The sequence below is a fragment of the Natrix helvetica genome (genome assembly GCF_964273705.1).
Source record: "Natrix helvetica genome assembly, chromosome: 3".
NCBI classification, from domain to species: domain Eukaryota; kingdom Metazoa; phylum Chordata; class Lepidosauria; order Squamata; family Natricidae; genus Natrix; species Natrix helvetica.
This window is the reverse complement of record NC_138549.1, coordinates 83,810,787-83,832,398: the sequence shown is the minus strand read 5'-3', so window position 1 is coordinate 83,832,398 and position 21,612 is coordinate 83,810,787. Positions and strand designations below refer to the sequence as shown.

The 21,612-nt window shown below is 40.3% G+C and overlaps 1 protein-coding gene across 4 annotated transcripts in view; it reads left to right on the top strand.

Moving 5' to 3' along the window:
• Positions 1–21,612, top strand: part of BCAR3 (BCAR3 adaptor protein, NSP family member) — a 102,301-nt gene that overhangs the window by 55,067 nt on the left and 25,622 nt on the right. For all 4 annotated transcript variants that reach the window (XM_081946043.1, XM_081946045.1, XM_081946046.1 and 1 more), the window contains 3 exons: positions 10,652–10,780; positions 14,818–15,260; positions 17,069–17,169. In XM_081946043.1, coding sequence (XP_081802169.1) covers positions 10,652–10,780; positions 14,818–15,260; positions 17,069–17,169 — 673 coding nt within the window. The remainder of the gene's footprint in view (positions 1–10,651; positions 10,781–14,817; positions 15,261–17,068; positions 17,170–21,612) is intronic.

The following is a 21,612-nucleotide window of genomic DNA, read 5'->3' as shown; positions in this document are numbered from 1 at the left end:
GGAAAGAAGAAAGACAGAAAAAAAAATGTTTCATGCTTCATAATGAGAATAATACTGATAGCCATAAAGAGAATGTCCCAGTCCCATGAGACCCTAATATAGCAATTTAAAATTGTCTAATTGCAGTTATTGAAAAAGCTCTCTAAGATGTTCTTTGTCAAGTGGATGTAATCATCCTCCTCAATCCAGGATTTTACACACATGCTGGGATTACAGTCCTCAGAATTCTCAAACCAAATTATCTTTGGATCTAACTCAGGTAGAAAGTGCCAGGGTGGGAAAGGTTTGTGAAAACTACACAGGGAAGACCCAAAATTATCTGAAAAACAGTGTCAGAATCATTGGAACGGTTTCTCCTGATCGCAAAGACAGCAATTTAATAAAGGGTGTTTAGATTGGAATTAAGAGTCTAAATGCTGTTATTTGATTTTGACTAGAATCAAAGCATCCATGTGAATGTTGGGGCTTAACATTTGCTATCAAAGCAGAATCATAAATACAGTTCTTGACTGTGCTGATTATCTTGCTGTGAGTCTGTAATACATAAAATGATGCTGTGTGTTGTCATGGTAACTTTCCATTGGTTCAGTCTATATACGTGATCTCAGGGAACAGGAGAAAGGGCAGCAGCCTTTTATAAAGAAACCCAGCTGGCCTTGTTCAGATATACCTTTTTTTTTCTTTAAAAGGTTTCCAGCTGCTTAAAATAGCCCTGGTATATTCACTGCAAAGCTTTCAAGGTCTCCATTCCTTCTGGATTAATAAAAGTGATGGAACTGGTATTTTAAACTTCTCTGGATATAGGAAAAAATACCTTCTATATCTAATTTTGGCTATCCAAAATTAGAATATATGTCTGAGAGATGGTGGGCCCAGGTCATGACTCCAATTAGGACTAATATATTAGCATCTGTAAAATTAAGACAACGAAAAGGGATTTGTGAACTATAATGGAACAGTATGGAAATGGGAAGATCTGCTTTATTACAGAGGGAATCACCAAGAGTTGCTGAGAATTTGCTGGATTTCCAGCAGCAACCAGGGGAAGAAACAGAATTTGTCTTCTAATCATACCAAGTAATATAGAATTGCTCTCGTCTGTTTTTCAGAGGAACAGGATCTGAGCCTTAATCAAGGTATACTGCCTTTTTATCAGAGGCAATTTTTAGTTTGAAAATACATAGAAAGATGTGTTTGGTCTTCATCATAGCTTTTGCAGTAAAAATGTGTTCCACTGCTTGGGAACGTAATGAGATGGCATCTAAAGTATGTTTATTGTTTTGTTGCAAACAGTAATAGATTTATTGGATTTATGATTCCCAGTGAATGGAGTCATTTTCACAAATGTAGCATCATGGCTGTCACAAGCCTTTCATCATGAAAGCACATTAATCATGAAAGCAGAGAGTGAGGAATGAGAAAATAGAGGCTTTGAACAGGTAGGTTGTTCTGAGTAACCTCACATAAGGGTCACCCACTTGCAGATCTATTTTTGCCATAGATAAATGAGAATAAATCAGCCAGGTTGGTATATGGAACATGGAATCACAGCCAGATGTGTGGCCAGAAAAACGATTTGACACTATGTGAACAAAAAAAGGAAGGGGCAATTTACTGGAGGATACTTGCTCATTTTACATGCCAAATCTTTCTATACTGACTTCTTTTTTGTCTACAATTCAGAACTAGAGCCATATTTGGAAGCACAGCCAGTCTTTGGCTTTGCCATTAACAGAAAGAAGAGTTTTCAGTGTATTTTCTGTGTGTCACATGCATGAGTTATATCAGTGGTGGGTTTCCTTTTTTTTACTACCGGTTCGCTTGTGGGCACGTGCAATGGTTCTGCGCATGTGCAGAAGCGTCTGGGTGGGTGGGTGGACTCTCCCGCCGCCGCTACTACCAGTTTGCCCAATCCGGGCCCAATCAGGAGCAACCTACCTCTGAGTTATATCCTTGTTCAGTTCTAGATCTTCTAGAATTAATTTATCGGAGCCTTTCCCTGATGGCTACTATGTGATGAGATGCATTCCTAATGGACCCCTTTAATTTCTTTTTCATAGGCAGAATATTAGTATGTCATCCTTGAGTTGATAGTCCTTTTGCTTTACTGAATTTATTTATTTTTCCTGCTTTATTGTTGTCTTGCTTTTCTTCCTTTCTCTTAGTACTTTCAAAATTCCTTAAGGCTGTTCATAAGGGTGGCCTCTTGTTTCACTCGATCCAGACATGGCCTTCAACCCTGTGGTCATTCATAAAGTGCTAATTTCAAATGAGTATAACCTAATCTCTCTCCCTCTCGCTCCCTCAAGGGATGGGTTCCGGCTGCTGTTACTGCCAGTTCACTCAGGGACATGCCATGTGCGTGAGCTTGATGCACACTGTGCATGGGCTTGATGCGTGTTGTGCATGCATGCACAATGCAACAAAAACTGGTCTGCGCATGCGCAAAAGGCAAAATACAAGATGATGGTGCCTATGGCGCCACTGAGACCACTGGTTTTGGGAGTGGCAGGCCTGGGTTGCTGCCGGTTCCATCGACCCAGGCCTCCAAGTTACTACCAGTTCAGCCGAACTGGTCCGAACCACTAGGAACCCACCTCTGCCTCCCTTCCTTCCTCCCTCTCCCTTCCTTCATAAAGGTCATGGAGCAAACATTTATTAAACATTTTGGGAGTTTACAAACTGATCTTGGCTCAATTGTTCTACTCGTTTGCAGTTACTCTTTGGGATCAAACTGTCTTCCTTCAAGCTTCTATCATGACCCAAAACCTGCCTGATGGCTCCCTTGAGAAATTACTGAATTGTCCACTGTCTGCAGAAGGTCCTCAGGTTTCTGTTGTGTCCTTAATGCCTATTAATTTTGGAGATACTTCTCAGGGCTTCCCCTTCCTGATTCCAACCAGTGCCAAAAGAGAAAGGGAAAAAGGGTTGCCTACTTGATTCCAACTTTCAGCAGCTTCAAATTCCAACCCATGGTGATCTTTGTCCACTCTGATACTGCCATGCCTTCTGTTGGCGAACTCTCCAATATTTATTATTTAGTTCATTAATTTAATTTAACTTGAATTTAAAACATACTACAATTAACATTTGGTTTTCAAAATATTATGCGCACATGGTAAAAACATGCTAGATCTTATTTTTGGATAGGTCTTATTTTGAGGGAAATGAGGTATCTTATCCATCCATCCATCTCTTGAAGAGAAATGAAAGAAAGCAAAAGCCTATAATAAGCTACCTAAAAACAAAAGCAAAGAGAAAAAACCCCAAAGAAACTTGAATGTGAAAAAGAAAACCTTAAGTGAACTATAACCATATCAAAATAGTAAAGCAAAACCCTACTTGAATTATATCTATACCTATATTATATTTTAAACATACATAAAAAGCCCATATTAGATATCACGCTACTGAAACTATAATTTCTTCCATTTTTCCACACACTGATTTAGTTTTTTAAACAATGAACCTCGAACTCACATAATCATATTACTGGGTCCTATCTCTCCTTCAGTACAAAGTTTGTACAATCTGAGGAGAAATAAGAGTATTTCTGCACAGAGAACTCACTTTGTTCCTTCCTCACACTAGTAATTGCTTCAAGCTTGTCTTGCAACTACTTTTTTTTTTAATGATTGGACTGTGAATAATACTAACATACTTCAAAGGGTGAGAGATGACAGATCTTACTAAGTCAGTATTTAGAGTCTGGAACCCAGACATTCTTCCATATCTACATCATCAGATTTTTTTAAAACTTTAGTTGCGGTCCAGGCACAATATATCCATAGTTCTTTATAGACTGAAAGATTCCAAATCTGGGAGGCATCATTTAGCAAACCATCAAATCTTTAACTCGTAACAGTTTTTGAAGAACTTAGTTATAATGTTTTAAAAACTTCGCCTTTATTACTTTATAGGTATCCCAAAGATGCTTTTTCAAAAGGCAACTGGACTTTGTTTCAACAAAGCCCAGTTGTTGTTGTTTTTTTTAAAAAGTGCCTTTGAGACAACCATGACTTGGATGACTAAGAATCTCCATAGACATTTACTTCATAGATAACACAAGACGGTGAACATACCTAATATTCCCTCTTCCTCTTATTTTCCCCACAATCACTAACCTGTGAGATGGATTCAGCTGAAAGAGAGTAACTGGCCCAATGTCATCCAACCAGCTGTCATACCTAAAGCAGGACTAGAAGTCACAGTCTCCTAGGCCAGCACTACATCAAACTGGTTCTAAAATATATTTAAAACATATTTAAAACATAAATAATAACTGTAGTGTTATTTTAGAGCAGTGTGCAGCACAGCTGGCTGGGGAATTCTGGGAGTTGAAGTCCATAGGACTTAAAGTTGCCAAGGTTGAGAAACACTGTTTTAGAGGCATCTGTGCCATCAAGGTCACTTTACAAATAGATGAAAAATTGTTTTAAGGTGCTGTCTAAAATGCTAAGGAACAGGTGACATAAAAGATTCCTGTTAGGAAAACTAAGAAAAACTCAATAATATTTGGGGGAAGGGAGGGAAGTAAGATAAAGTGGAGCATAAATGTAATATCCAGCCTCCCATTCTGTTTACATCAAAGTGGATGAGAAATTAGCCTCATTTTTTTCCTAAGAAAAGTGTGAATCTTTAAAAAAAATGCATAATATATATATTTTTTAAAAAACATAGAACACAGTTCAGATAACCCAGTTTGCTTAAGCATTTGAAAGGAAGGTTTAGTGTATTTCATTGTATTGCATCATCATGACTACAATTCCTGAAATGAGAAAGGTAGGTCCAGGAACTAGCCTAGGCTCAAGCTTCTTTGTGCTCCAGATCTGCAAAAGATTGTTGATCCACTCACCATAATCCAGAATGGGATGCAAGTTGCCTCATTAAAATGAATTGATCCCACCTTCCTTGGGGTCCTGCCATTTTGTCTTGACTCTTTTGTATGGCAGTTGTACAGTTCATTGCAATTGGGGAAATTCTGTTCTTAGATAGTGTGTAGCGTCACAGTCTTTCTAACCGTTGTAGGGAGCACATGTCTTCCATCCCCTGGTATCATAACATGGCACCGAAAAACCAGAACTGAGGAAAGGGGCCATGGGGACAGAAGAGGTAGAATAACGTGAGTGGTAGCCTGCCAATTTAGTGAGGTAAATCATGACCTTCAATGGAGGCAATGATTTTTGGGTTTGGTGCAGAATAAATTGTGAAGGATGGCCTTCCTACAGGATAGCTGACCAGGTTAGACAAACTCTGACTGGCTCTTAGTAAAGAATCACCAAGATAAAAGGTTTAAACATGATCTGATTTCAGTGGCATTCAGTTGTCCACGAAAAAACAGCCTACTTTACTTTTATTTTGAAATAAAAGGGTGATGGGAAAAGTTGGTCATCTGGAAGTCATCTGCCATATGATTTAACTTGAGGCGGAAACATAATATCAGTCCTTTTGCAATGTGGGAAAGTGCAAAATAGTAATGAAAAGAGATGTGTGTGTGTGTGTGTGTGTGTGTCTGAGAGAGGGAGTGGGGGAGAGAGAGATCACAAAAGCAAGAACACTTCATTTCTGTTATTTAATTGCTTTTCCCCCACTTATAAACAAGGCATCTGAAACTCAAATCATTGTGAGGCCTTTTCCTACATGAGCCCTTGCTTAACTTCTGCCCTATTTAGCAATTGTTTGAAGTTATAATGGTGCTTAAAAAGTAACTTTACAGCCTGTCCTTGCACTTACAACCATCACAATGTCCCATGGTCGTGGGATTGCCACTTGCACACTCCATAACTGGATTCCCACAAGCAGGGTCAATGGAGGCGCCAGCAGTGATATCACAAGTCATGGTCAGATGGGCATTTCACAGGCCCCTTTGGTGGCATTATGTGGCAGCAAGTTGATGTTAATCTCATAATTTTTCCCCCCAATCTGGTCTTCAAGATCTTATCTAGAATAAAATAAAATTAGCTCAAATCTCATGTAGAACATAAGGAAGATGACCATGATGGAAATAAGCAAGAATTGTTACCAAAGCAAAAGGGGCTGAAACATTTTTTTTTAAATCCAGAGAAATGAGATAATATTTAGAAGCAGCTGAGACAGAAACTTCCAGTACACTAAAGTTTAAGGAAGAGGAAGAGGAGGAAGTATAACACAGACTTGTTGATTCTGTTATATACTATATTATATCAGTTGGTTTGAATCTTCTGGATTTCCTATCTGGTCTATCTAGCGGGGTTGACCTTCTGCTTTTGTTTTTCTTCTATCTCTTTGCTGAGCAGATGGATATTTCATTCCTTTCAGAAAGATCTTCCTTACTTCTTCACTCTCTTTTTCACTTCTTGCTCAGTAAAGCCAGACTGCGTGGAAGGGTGGCTATACCCAGCCCTCCTCCTTATCCTTACTCAGCCTCCTGACTAGCTCCCTGTTCAAGCCTTACCTCTCTGTTGCCTGTGCCTAGAGCAGGTGTATCAAACTCGCGGGCCGCAGGTAGCCCATTATGTGGTTGGATCTGTCCTGCGTGCTGTCCTGGAAAATGTAAGGGGCCACCTGCGTCGCTTTGGCCCAGTCTACCGAGTGCAAAGAGGAAACATGCCAGCATTTTGGGGGAGGGTGTGTCAAGCTGGCCACACCCACCCAGTCGGCCATGCCTGCCCGCCCCGCCCTCCCCCGAGGTCAACCACAGTCCTAATGCGGCCCTCAATGAAATTGAGTTTGATACCCCTGGCCTAGATGATTGCATAGAAAGCCCTTCATCTTGGTTGAATTGAGACCCTGAGGCCACTGTTCTTCCTAGAGCGCTTCCTGTGGTCCAGCCTGGGTGTCTCTGCAACTATGCAACATTTACACTCCACAGGCAGCCCAGACATCCTAATCCAGGTTGTCCCTCCTGGTCTCTTCTTCCTGGATTCAGAATAATAATAACTCTACTAAAATTAGTGGTCATGTTTGATCCTTCATTAAGGGGTGCTCAAATTTTAAAAAAAAAATCTGTTTACCAAACATTGATTAAATGCCAATTCTTAATAAACTTCATCCAAAAAGACAATTGTTGGAAGTTTATTAAAAATGCTATATATCGAAGTACCGTATGGTTATAAGAAGAATCCAGGAAAGTGGAAGCTCCCAGGATTTCAGACTATTCATAGAAAGGCTAGATTAGAGAATAAGAACTTTTGTCCTTTAGTCTTTCAAGTACTATAAAGATTCATTCACATCACTAGAAGCCCGGGAATTCATCCAAGTTACTAAAAAAAAAAAGGCTGTAATCATGGGAAAAATGTTTCGGTGGTTATTGTTGCATTACAGCTTTCAGCGTACATTCATGGCGTTTCCAACTTAATGCTACTTAGTTCTGCTTCTTTCTCAGGAGCTGTAAGCAGAGATTTCTTTAGAAACCAGCAGGATGCTACGAATGCCTGAGAATCCAGCTATTTTTTGTTGGCTTTTTCATTGATCGTTTCAATCAAGGGTGGCTGAATTGCAGAATGTCTTGTGTTTTGCTCTTTTCTGGAGAATTGAAATATTTTAAATGCTTCTAATGGGATCAGATTAGTGAAAATGCTGATTATGAGGAGGACACCCCCACCCAGGTCCTGGGTCTCCTCAGTTTCTCCACAGTTTCTCCAGTTCCTATATGAAATAGGAAATATAAGTATGAAATATCTGTGGAAAAAAACATTAGATGTAGGTTGGAGAGAGGACAATTGGAGACATCTTGATTAGAACGGGGCCATTGTAGAGCAGGGGTGAAATTCAAAAAATTTTTACTACCAGATCTGTGGGCATGGCTTGGTGGGTGTGGCAGGACCAAGGATACTGCAAAATCCCCATTCCCTCCCCACCCTGGAGCCAGCCAGAGGTGGTATTTGCCAGTTCAGTTCTCTGAACTACTCAAACTTTCTGCTACCGGTTCTCTAGAACCTGCCAGAACCTGCTGAATTTCACCTCTGATTGTAGACTATATTTCCAATTTGGCAAAGACCTTCAGCAAGAAAAAAGAACCTTGCTTTTGGAACACAGATGTTGTCCAGAGTGTCTGTACTCTCAACTTTCAACACTGATATGCGTGTGTGTTTGTTTGTATATGTGTATGTACACACACAAACATACACACACACACATTCATACATAGCCAAGAGCTTCAGTGGATGAGGCAATGGCATTGTCTTGCTGAAATGATGATTTCTAGGATTTTCTGAAGATTTGTGGAGGAGATCCTTTTAATTTTGAGAGAATGATAAGCCTATCTGAAAGCTTAAAGAGATCTTTTCTCCCTTCTAATGAGAAACTTGTGACTTTTTAGTGGGAGAAAGGAGTTGAAAGAATACATACATCTTGCAGGGTGGTAGATTATCCACTCCTGGCAAGACATTCTTTAACTCAGAGGTAGACAGACTGTTTCCGTTTCAAATGTACACTGACTTCCTAAAAATGCAGAATTCTATTTCAAGAACAGCAATGGCTTCAGATACCTTTTATTTTGAAGATTTTTTTTTTCATGATTCAACCATTTATAATGATTCGGGAATTTCATAAGAGATATGTTGCTCTTTCAGTGTTCTCAGGTAAAGTTGCAAAATGTAAATAACATAAATAGAAAAGAAAGCAGATGTGTCCTGAAAGGAGTAAAATTATTTACATTTACACTGATATCTGATTTGAGGCAAAATCTGCAAGTAGAGTCACCAGTTTAATTAAAATGCCACTGCAATCCCTGTGAGTTCTCTCAGAAAACAGAAGTAAATTAAAGCAGGGGCGTTAAATTAAAACAAGATTAATTTAATTCATAGATGGTCTAATGCAGAAATACATCTTGGAGTACTCCAGATGCTTTGGACTACAATTCCCATACCACTATGGCGATGTTCACGAAACTTTAAAGCATCAGGAGAATATGGATTGCAACCGTGGTTTAATTTAACTTTACATCTTCTAATTATCAAAGATCTCACTACTGTATTAAGGGTGGGATAAGCATCTGTGCAATTATGAAGCCCTTGTCATTTTGCTTTAATGCCAAACTGCTTCACAATTATTTGAAGTTTAAACTGCCCCCTCCTGGTCAAGTGTGTTGTTGAAAAGAGGAAAGCTAGGTCTGATTTACACCTTCTCTTATGGCCAACTGTCGATGTCCTCCACCGTAGCACTTCATTCCCACACACCAAAGGTGGTATTCAGCAGGTTCTGACCGGTTCTGGAGAACCGATAGCAGAAATTTTGAGTAGTTTGGAGAACTGGGAAATACCACCTCTGACTGGCCCCACTCCCATCTATTCTCTGCCTCTCGAGTCCCAGCTGATTGGGAGGAAATAGGGATTTTGCAGTAACCTTCCCCTGGAGTGAGGAGGGAATGGAGATTTTACAGTATCCTTCCCCTGCCACGCCCACCAAGCCATGCACATAGAACCGGTAGTAAAAAAAAAATGAATTCAACCACCGCCTCACACACTATTTTTTTTTATCTCCAAGGCAAAACAGGACCGAAAGAGGATATGGAGGAACTTAGTTATTATTGGATTGCTGATTTTATGTTTCTACAGTTTTTAAGAAATCCACAATGGACTAGCAAAAGAAACTGGATTATTAGCAATGATGGAGTTGTTCCCACTGCAACCAGCAGCTTCACATTGCACTCTGTTGCTGCTTCAGCAAAAATAATTTTATCTGGGTTTGGGAGATTAGGTCAGTCATGCTGCTATTAAGTCTGTCTGCAATACGCTGCAGCTTATTCTTCAAAAAAAGCTATAAGAATAGGAATCTTTCTGCACATAAGATCAAGCTTCTGCGAATATGTCAGTAACAGGTCGTTTGTATAGGTATATGGAAGGAAAATAGGATTATGTAACATAGTTACTGTACTGATATATTAGAAGTAGGAAAGTAGTAAAATCTCAGTAAATCACTTGTGAGCGATTGCTGCACCATAGGTTCAATTCTTTTATTATTGGCCCAGAACCTGGTGTTCAGGACCTACAATACTTGATCATAGAGTTGATCACAACTCATAACAAAACATAAATGGTGCCTCCCACTTCGTTCCTCTTTAAGCCAGTCTTTGCTGTTACATTCACACAAACCTGACCAGGTCACTTAAGACCTTTCAGGTGCATTTGCATAATATGTGACACTTGGTTATACCTTGAGGTGTTTAGGAAAGCTGAGTCTAACCTGGGACCATTGGTTAAGGATGGTTTATGCAAAGTTAGAAAATGAATTAATTCCACAACCAAAATGTGTATGTTGGGTGAGCTTGGTGTAAATGTGCCATCCCTGATCAACAGGTTTAAACTTGAACCTTTTGCTTCAGCTCAGCTCTTGCTCCTGTGCGTTTCCTCTTTTATTTTCTTTCTGCATTCCGTGTAGGAAGGGACATAAATGACCAGCAGAACACTCGTGCTTATCCCAAAACATCCAGGTGGGACATGAGTGATCCACCCCCCCTTTGCAAGTAATCATTACCTAACTTGCTCACCCAGCAGACGTTGTAGCAAATGCTCCTTAAAGATCAAAGGCTGGCAAAATGCTGGCAACTGCAGACCTCTTGACATGTGAGGCAAAATGAAAGTTTCTGGCTAGGTAAGGTTTTTCTTTTGTTTTGCTTGTTTAAGGCCTGTTTCGACATAATCAAGCCTTCCTTCCTTCTTCTCTTTTGCAGTTTTTAAAGGAGAAGCAAGTGATGGAAAGTTCCCCGGAAAAACTGAAGAAGGAGCTGGAAGAAGAGTTGCAGATGAGCAGTGATGATTTGCGGAGCCATGCATGGTATCATGGGCGGATTCCACGGCAGGTGTGTTCCTTTTGGTCTCATTTTTAGGGAATCCTGGAATTTGTGTTCTCCCTGCTTACCTCTAGAACCAAATCCTCAGGTTTTAATGAGGCAAGCTGCAGGAATCCCTCTTTGAGATTTATGCAGGTGGAACAAAGGAACATTTGGTGGGAAATGAAACATACTGGATTCTTCCAAGTCTTCGGATATGGTTAAGTGGAGGATTGTCCTTCTCCTGTTGTTTCTGCCTGACCGGTAAGATCTGGACCAATTGGGGTGCTCCAAGCTGTAAACCATTGTATCTTGTGGGATTGAGAAGATGCACCTTCTTGTTAGCTGTGCCTGTCCTGTAGACATTGTGCTCCCTGAGGTCTGCATGGCCCTGACTCTGTGCTTTCATAAGGCCTGGGGTAGGATGTACCAATCTATTCCTTGGTGGAGAATTGCTGGAAATATGTCTGAGTTATTGGTAGTTATCCACCTCTGATACTCACCATGTGTTCTGCTCCCGATTTTGTCATTTTTCAGTGTTTTTTTTTTAGTTTTGACAAAACTGCCACATAACCACAGAATTTGTTGTCTGGATTTGCATATTTTATGCTAACTCATTCTAAAAAATATCTTTCTTTAAAAGAAACAAGCACGTTTTTAGCTCTCATGCATTTGTCATGAATCATTTGGGGATCCTTTTTCTGTTCTCTGCTAAACTTTTTCTAGAGAAAAGACTTCCAAATTATTTCAAAACGTTAACACTAAATACTGTTATATTAAAATAGGCCAATATATTTAACTTGCATAATTTATTCTGATTGCTGTTTGCTTTTCCAATAGTACATTATACACACACAACTGGTTAGAGAAATAGCTTAATTCAGGCTGAAAATAATAGTACTGACATTTGAAAAATGTCTATGTTTTAGGGATTTTGTAAGATAGTTAAAAGCAATAAACTACATTTCTGTTCCCAACCTGGTTTTTATCATAACACCTTATATGCACTTTGGTCCCTGAGTGAAAAGAGCTGTTACTATTTTAATCCTGGGCAACTAAAACAGCATGAGCTAGTAATCAAAATGCAAATCTTCTTAGTTATAACTACTCCTTTGGGAATCAATCTTGCAATGTCTGATAATTAAAGGTTGTCTGATTAAAAAAAGGAAAAACAATTAAAATAGTATTTCATGTTGCAAGTAAGTGTGTTAGACACAGGTAAAGAAGCTACTGAAAGAACTGTGAAGAAACCAATGAAAGAATATTGTTCACAATAGTCTAGAATCATATTTAATTATACTTATATAGCAATTTAAATTTCACTGATTTAATGAATCTGCTCTGACTCAGCTAGATCCAATCCAATATTTTGGAGTTTCCAAAATAAAAGATTGCCCATTGGTGGCAGTCAGAGCAAAACCTATATTGATTTTATGTTTTAACATTTCAAATGAGTCCTTGCAGGTGATCTAAAGATCATTTAAAGCTGTAAGTGGTCTTCTAATTAATTTTTAATATCATTTGCCTCTTCTTAACTTTTAAATATGGTGTTTATGTTTTTAATATTTTATGTGTACGCCACTCAGAATCCGTCTGTGAGGGAAATGTGCAGTTTTTAAAATGTGACATATAAAGAACAAAAAGTAGCACTGTGAGCACAGGACAAAGCATTTAATGCTCTCACCTGCTGTGGTTCAGATGTCTTCTGGAATATACATTAGAAATTGGATTCACTGAACTTGTCCTCAATTCAAATACAAGTGTCAGAGGGAGAGTTTTGGTTAGCAAAACCTATAGGCTTATATACCACCCCATAATGCTTTACAGCTCTTCTACAGCAGGCTGTAACAGAGAGTTTTCAGAGTCAGCATATTGCCTCCAATAATCTGGGTCCTCATTTTACCAACCTTGGAAGGATGGAAGGCTGAGTCAACCTTGAGCCCATCAGGATCAAATTCCAGACTGTGGGCAGAGTTAGCCAGCAATACAGTATTCTAAGATTAAGTCTGCCACAAGGAGGGTTTGGTCTAGCAACTGCCTTCATCCTTCTATAGGTACAATTTTGTAGTTTTGAAATATATGTATGGTAATTGTATTTGTGCAATTAACCCCAAGGATTGTTTGATCCTAATGGACATCATGAGGGGATTGGGTGACCTATCAAACTGTCACTATAAGTACTGTCAAACTACATCAGTTATCAATAATCTGTTGTCCTCAAAATGATATGGACTACAGCCATGGCCAGTATTACAGGAATTATACTTCCAAGTATCTACCGTGTTTCCCCTAAAATTGGAACCAACTGGAAAAAAAGCTACAACATGATTTTTCCGAATACTCATAATATAAACTCTATCCCAAAAATAAGCTCCAGTTAAGATTGTCAGCCAGACGAACGCATTTAGTACCATATTTCCCCCAAAACTGGACCTAATCAGAAAATAAGCCCTAATGCATCTTTTGGATATAATATAACACCAGGTCTTATTTTGGGGGAAACACGGTAGAAGGCATCAGCTTGCTTAACATTATCAAAGCTTTACAATTTATTAGCACTGACATGTTTAAACTTCATTGTGTTCTGATCACTTTGTTTTCTTTTCTCAATTAATATGCGTTCCCCGAATAATTCCAGAAGAATATTAATGCTGATTTTGTAGCAGTCAGAAGGTGTAGAGTGCTTATGCAGCCTCAGAGATTAACAATTTTATTGCAGTATAGAGTCTCCCTAGTAATAGCTACCGTACATACCGATAGTTGAGTGAGATTGAAAACACAACAGGAAATCTCCCATCTCAGTTGAAAACAAAATGATCTACGTGATTGTTAAACCTCATGGAATGCTCTCTGGGCACTCCAGAGTGATGGGGGTAGCATATTACCAAATATTACAGAAGTGATTACTGTGAAAGAGTGCATATCTTTTTTTCAAGAAATGGAATTTACCATAATTAGTCCAGTTTGCTTGCTCTCTATGTTAGGGTAGGGATTCCTGCTGATGGGGGATTGTTTTTGCAAAACATTCTTGCATTCTAGCCAAGTAACCTTTGTCTTGATTTCAGAAGTAACAGAATCAGATTTATGATTCTCCTCAGATATGGGAGTTTGAAATGTCTTATATTTATAAAGTAATCTGAATTTGTCTTGTGAGAAATAGGCTTAATCTTTTTGTAAGCTTCAAACACAATAGCTAATAAATGTTTGCATGAGGCAGAGGAAATGAAAATAAAGCCAGAAAAGAAAGAATATCTAAATTAAAGTCTGGCAGAAACCTTAATACAGAAAAGCTGAGGGACTGGATAATAATAATGATTGGCATTGACAAATTCACCATCAGTCAATTGCAAAAGATGGTTTTACTCAGAACAGCTTACATCCTGCGATGATATCTCTAATACCATCAAACTTCCACATCTGCCTATCCCAGGTAAGTGAATAAAAATGCCAAGTTTAGTCTGAACATCCAGCTGACTATGCAATAAACGATGATATGACTTACTGTTTTTGCTGAATGTTTGTTAAACAGATATGAATCATTCTGGAACATATTTTTAATGTTTTGTAACCCACACTGCAATTTTTTTAAATATTCCTTTTTATTTAAGCAAATTTTATATATATATATAAAAACAATAAACATACAGACTGAAAAAGCATAGCATGAAAAAGCACAAACTCAGGCCAAACCCAGACTACTCAGACAACCCAAACTATTTGGCATATAGGCCTGGGAAGGAAAAAGAATCCCCAACTTTTTTAAGAGTTATGGAAAGCCAGCAGGGTCAGCACCATTCTAAAGGGCAGGCATTGCAACAGGGAAGGTGACTGTGCCAGGTCCCCTTAGTTGATGCTGTTTCATAGAGGAAACTCAGTGCAGGGCCAGCCTGTTGGAGCTCATGAGATGATGGGCAGAGAAAATTGGAGATAATACTGTGCCATGAAGATTGTTGTATGCATATCTTTACTAAAAATATACCAGGAAAAAAAACACTGACTGGAGGGTCCAGCAATGGATAATTTCCTTTATTTTCAAACAGCCTTTTTCTTTCTTTTTTCTTTTAAAGGTGTCTGAGAGCCTCGTTCAGAGAGACGGTGACTTTTTGATTAGAGATTCTCTTTCCAGTCCTGGCAATTTTGTCCTTACCTGTCAGTGGAAAAACATCTCTCAGCATTTCAAGATCAATAAAACTATCTTGCGGCTCAGCGAAGCTCACTGCCGGGTGCAGTTTCACTTTGAAGACGAAGGCTTTGACACCATCCCTGGCCTGGTGCGATGTTACGTAGGGAATCGCAGGCCCATATCAAAGCAGAGCGGAGCGATTATATTTCAGCCCATAAACAGAACGGTTCCTTTGAGATGCCTGGAGGAGAAATACGGGATTTCCCCAGGCCTGCCGAGAGAAGATAGCATTCCAGAGGGACAAGTAGAAACCCCACAAAGGCTGAGCCTTAATATGTGCAATCGGCAGGCCAGAGAGTCCACTTTAGCCAAAGGAAATCTTTTAAGGTACTGCCACTCGGTTTCACCAGAGCGGGTTGGTGCGTGCTGAACAGAAGGGGTACATTTATGGATTGGTTTACAAAATCACACTTTTTCGTTCAAACGTGCTGCAGAAGATTTGCAACTGAACCAGAGGTGGGTTGCTGCCGGTTCGGCCTGGATCAGGCGAACCAGTAGTAGTGGCGGTGGGAGGCTCTGCCCATTTGTCCAGATGCTTCTGTGCAGGCGCAGAAGCTACGGCACATGTGCAGAAGCATTGCGCAATCACAGATGCGCACGAGCAAACCGGTAATAAAATAAATTGCAACCCACCACTGAACTGAACCAAAAGGGTATCATCTTTCTGAAAGCTGGAAGAGAGCTCTGAAGGGCCCATTGGTGGGGAAAGCCCTTTAACCCTTTGCTCCCTGCCATGTTGCTTTCAAATACATCTCAAGGTTGTATTCACTCAAGTGGCAGAAAAAGGCTAGGGACTCTTTTTACTTCTCTCCATTAAAAAATATACAGTGTGAGAGAGAGAGACCAAGTTAATTAGTACCTTGTCAAGAAAGTAGGTTTGTATTATGCAAAAGGGTCAGCACTTCCTAATCTACCTCTGTGTCTGTAGCCATTTAAAATAATTTTAAGCATGTCCAGAAATCCAGTGCACAGATTTCCCAAATGTTTTTGTTCTTTGGTTATGTTGCCTTAAATAATTGGGCAAGCAGACCAACTTTGATATTCTGACCCAACTTCTGCAGTTTGAGAATGATGCCACAGTAGGGTTCATTCATACCAGTTGGCCTAGCTAATTTAACCATACTTTATTCCATTATTCCAATCTTCTGAGACACCAATAGCATGGGTTCACAAGCAGGCTGGGCTCAAAGGGTTGATTAGTTTATTGTACATTGTGGGATGTTTGATAAATGCCAGCAAGACTGCTTATAACAAAAGCTTTAGGGAGGGCTTGATTTCTTAAAAGCTTTGCACCATTTTGTTTCTGGTGCAAAGAAGTTAAACAAAAATAAAATATTAAAGACAGACTTATCTGTCTTTGTCCATTTAGACCCGTGTTTCTTAACTTTGGGGACTTCAATAAATGTGGACTTCAACTCCCAAGATTCTGGAAGTTGAAGTTGTCTGAGAATTCATGACTGGCAGAAACATGGTAACAAGGTCAGCCAATGGGAGCTGAGACAGTAAGGAGCCTGGGCGTGGCTTAGCTGTGCTTAGCTCTTAGAACTAAAACTGAAACTAGTCTGCTGCTGAAGCTGAAACCAATCTCTTCTCTCTACCACATTGGAAGAACCTGCTCTTGATATTGTATATATGTTTCATGTGTTATATTATATATAAAAAGAAGTTAATGAATCCTGCTGTAACAGTTACCTGTGTGTGCTTTCTGGATTTGATTTCTGCAGCAATCTCTGACAGAAGCTGACACTTTTTAAAGTTCCCAAGCTTGAGAAACACTGGTCAAGACAAAGTCCAGCATTAGAAAAGGCTAACATTAACTTTAGATCAGGGATTTCCAGAATGCTGTTAACTTTTCTAAATTTTGAAGCCGCAAGAATTCTTTTTACTTGCTCCCAGAGGAGCATCCACTTCCTGCACATGCTATGGTCTCACCTGAACAATCCAGACATGCTTTGAAGGGCAGGTTTGCTGCAGGCCTCTGAAAAGCAATATTTCTCTCTCTTTGAAACTTTGCATTTCCCTTGAACCCAATAAAGCTCAGTGGAGCATTAGAGAAAATAGATCAAATGCGGAGGGATGAAGACAGATTCTCCCAAAAGTTGAACTACATTGTGCCAATTGCTTCCTTGTTTCAGAAACAAAGAAAAAAGTGGTAGCCAGCCGGCATGTTTGGATCACATGACGGAGAAGCGATTCCCCTTAAAGACTCATCAATCAGAAAGCTATCTGCCAATAGGTATGTTTGGCTACTCTAAAAAGGTAAATGGAATTGGGGCAGTAGATTGTTGTTAATATATTTTCTGTCTATCTATATGGATTTCTTCATTCATTCCTTATCCTAATAGAAGCTCAATCTTAACCAGATTATCTTCCTGTTTTTAATTTAGTGATAAATACAGTATGGCCTGTTTGAATCCTATTTTGGTCTCGGGAATGGTGCAATTTAAATGAACTAAAGACTAAATCTCATCCAATGTACTTTTAGGTAAAAAATCTTTAGGATTGCACTATATAGGAGCTTATTTGCCCACTAACATTTGAAGCGAATTTTCTAACTACCACAAAAATAAGTTAAAGAGACATTCTACAAAGGATGAAATAAACAATGCTACAGCAGATGACAGAAGCTAGCCAACCTTAGTTGCTTTGGGAAGTTAAGCAGAATTTGGTCTGGTTAGTACTCAGAAGCAGCATGATGGTTCAGCAGTTAAGAAAGACACTGAGCTTGTCGTTTGGAAAGCCAACAGCCCGGATTCAAGATCCAAACATTACAGGACAATGATCTTCATCTTGCCCCTGCCCACCTAGCAGTTCAAAAGCATACAAATGCAAGTAGATAAATAGATACTACCTTGACGGGAAGGAAACAGTGTTACACAATGTCATACTGACCACATGACTGGTGAAACCTCTTCGGACAGCGCTGGCTCATGGCCTCGAAATAGAGATAAGCACCACCCCCTCTACTGTCGTTGGCAACGACTAGCAGAATAAAATCTGCAGGGACTTCTTATTCAGATGGGAGACTATCTGGGATTTTTCAGAGCTGCAGGATAGATTGAGAATTTGGGGGGGAAAAACATTATGGAAGAAGGCAGTAGTAACTGGCAAGAAACACCAAAAGTTAAACTCAGCTTGAAGGACTTTTCACCTTAAATAAATGGTAAGGATGGGGATCTTGATATCTCTTAGCTGTTGTTTCATATATTGCAATACTATTACATATATTGCTTTAAAGATAAAAAATAAACATAAAGAGCTATATGGATTCCTCAGGGACGTGCGGTCAGGGGAGGCAGAGCCGCACCGCTCTCATCATGAAAATGTTTTTAAAAAGGGAAAAGGCGCTGAGGAGCCTTCTGCACATGTGGTCGGGAATGGGAGCGCTCCGTGGTCCGCTTCATGTTGACTCAGGAGTCAGGAAGGAGGGGAATGGGACCACGTGTGCAGGAGGCTCCTCTAGCCTCAGCCTCCCTCCTGCGCACGTCCCATTCCCCGCCTTCCTAAGTCAACATGAAGGGGATCGCGCAGCGTGAGCCGCGGTCCCACGGAGCACGCTCCGCGGTCCCCTTCATGTTGACTCAAGAGTCAGGAAGGGGGGGAATTCCCCTCCATCCTGACTCCTGAGTCAACATGAAGGGGATCGCGAAGCGTGAGCTGCTGTCCTGCGGCTCACACTGCGCGATCCCTCCTCCGCGATCCCTCCAGCCTCCCTCTTGCGCACGTCCCATTCGCCGCCTTCCTAAGTCAGTGCGCTCCGCGGTCCCCTTCATGTTGACTTAGGAAGGCGGGGACTGGGACGTGCGCAGGAGGGAGGCTGACATGGTCCCATTCCCCTCCTTCCTGAGTCAACATGAAGGGGACCGTGGCTCATGCTGATGACGTCACCAGCCTCACCAGCCGTAAAGCTCACCGCACGTCACTGGATTCACCTACACATAGGCAACAAAATCCCACTATTAACATGCCAGGATTCAACAAAATTCAACAAAAGAATGATAAGAATTCTAGGGACTGTCTTTTTATTTTGTCCTCCAACTATACTGAACACACATCTCCAACTTTTCTTTAAAAAAAGAAAACTAAAACGTAAAGAGGAAATAATAAAATCTATGGCAACTGAGTCTTTCACTCAATCATCTCCTCTTCCTCCAGAGTATGATAATTACGTAAGCTTGTTGTAGCAGAAAACATCTGTCTCACAGATGTATCCCAACATGTCCAGAGAATCTCCATGAGGAATACCCTTAGGGCCAAAATATGATAAATTGGCAAAACAAGAGGAATTGTGGGCTTCAGTACTTAAATTAAGTGATAACTTCATTCCCAATTCCCATTTCCTCTTTATGTTATGGTTTCTTTTTTTCTCAAGAAAGCATTTTGCACTTCAAAATGTTTTTTGAGCAATTCCTCTTCCAGTCTCTGAGGTAGCTGAGAGATTGAACTATTCTCTAAACTGCCTGTTGATAATTTCCAAGCTTCCAAAAGCAAAATAAGGAATGCAAAACAAAGCTAATTATAGAATAAATTATTTAGAGTGAGAGAATTTTTTTTTTAATTTGCGAAGTCTAGTGTATATAGTTTTAGCATAATACAAAATGGTTACCATCTGAATATAGCTGTCTGGTGTTAAAATAAGATATATTCCTCCTGAACATTATTTCTAGTACAGGTAGTGTGGGATGTATATCTGTGGTGTATCTCTTCCCTTGTTTGAATGTTCCCCCATTTCCTTATTCATTCCTCCAAACAGTTTTGAGGAACAGAGGAGAACACGAAAAGTGGCTGAATGTGCCTCATATTACTTTAAGACAGTGATGGCTAACCTTTTTGTAATTGCGTGCTGAAAGTGCGTGTGCACCCATAATGCAATGCACACATGGCACCCTACATGCACCCTACCCCATGCATTCACGCACAACCTCCCGTGTGCTCCCTGCCCCCATGCACACCGCGCCCGTGCATGCACGCGCACCCCTCCGCATTCTCCCCACCCCATGCATGCACATGTATCTCCCGCACGTGCCCCGCCCAGCAGAGACCCGAAAACCAGCTGGCCAGTCGGAGGCATGCTCAGTGGAGCTGAGCTGGGGCGACAGCTCGCGTACCCATAGAGAGGGCTCTCTGAGAGGGCAATAGGTTCGCCATCACAGCTTTAAGAGGATGAAAAGCTTTGACGGTCTCTCCCACTTTGCATGCCGACATTGCAATTTAGCCAAGTCTCTTTCATGTCACCAGAACCTTTCCTTGTGGACCAGTCGGCAAATCCTGGACTTCAACAACTCTAAAAGTTTTGTCATATATTCTAGAGACTTACTTACTTTACTTTACTTTATTGGATTTGTTAACCGCTCCCTCTCCCCTAGGGGACTCGGGGCGGTGTACAGACAGAATAAAAACATTATAAAAAACATTATATACAGCAAATTACAAAACCCCATAAAACTAATTAAACATAAGTCTGTACAATAATGCCTAGATTAATTAATGATTAAAACCAAATTAAAATACCCCAATTTAAAATAACCAGTCAGGAAGATCAAGGGATTAGATCATGATTGCGATTGGGTCAGGCCAGCTAATTGGAACAGGTGGGTCTTGAGTTCCTTACGGAAGGAGCGGAGATCAGTAATGATTCTAATGTCAGGGGGGAGGTCGTTCCAGAGGGTCGGGCCCGTCACAGAGAAGGCCCTACTCCTGGGCGTCGCCCGCTGGCATTGTTTGGCAGACGGCACCCGGAGGAGTCCCTCCCTGTGAGACCATTGGCTTTCTGGATGACCCAGGGGCTAGTCTCTGGAGTTCTTTCCATTCATAAACCCTTGTATGCTCGGCTTCCCTTTTCTAGAAAAATATTCTTTTCATCTTAGTGAGTCACAAAGTCCTCGTTTCTTCTTTGGCCCATCAGAGTCAATTATAGATCAGCTCCATTTCTAAGGCCTGGAGATTTTCCACTGCTGACTGTACAGCCAGTAAGATCTCATTTACCGGCACACAGTGATTTCCCACTGCAGCTGCTTTGTATAGCTGGGATGTCAATGGGGAGAGTATGTAGATGGATGGAATTTGTCACTCAAGTGTCCCTCAACTATGCAACTTTCATATGTGGCATTCAAATTCCAGTGACAGGCTCAGAGTGGAGAGGAAATAGAAAGCTCATGGGGCTGGCATGCTCATTATGTGCACATATGAAATATCTGTAGGGGAACATATTAAAGATGTGGCACTCCCATGCAAGAAGGTATGTAGTTCATACCCCAAAGCTTAAGAGAATCCCATTCTCCTCTTCTCTTCTCCTCCCAAAAATTGGCCCAAGCAAATCTCAAAGTCTCAGTCCGTACTTTTTTCTCCAATGCCTCCAAGTTATTGAAAACCCATGTTATGAGTAAATGTCAGGATTTTCATATCATCCCCCCTTTCATTAAACTTGCTATGTTTTTATATAGGTAGTCCTTGACTTACGGCCACAAAAGAGCCCAACATTTCTATTGCTAAGTGAGACATTTATTAAGTGAATTTTGCCCAATTTTATGACCTTTCTGCCCACAGTTGTTAAGTGAATCACTGCAGTTGTTAAGTTAGTAACAGGGTTGTTAAGCTTCCCCATTGATTTTGCTTCTCAAAAGGTCACCAAAAACTGACCACATGACCGCGGGACACTGCAACCATCATGAATATGGAC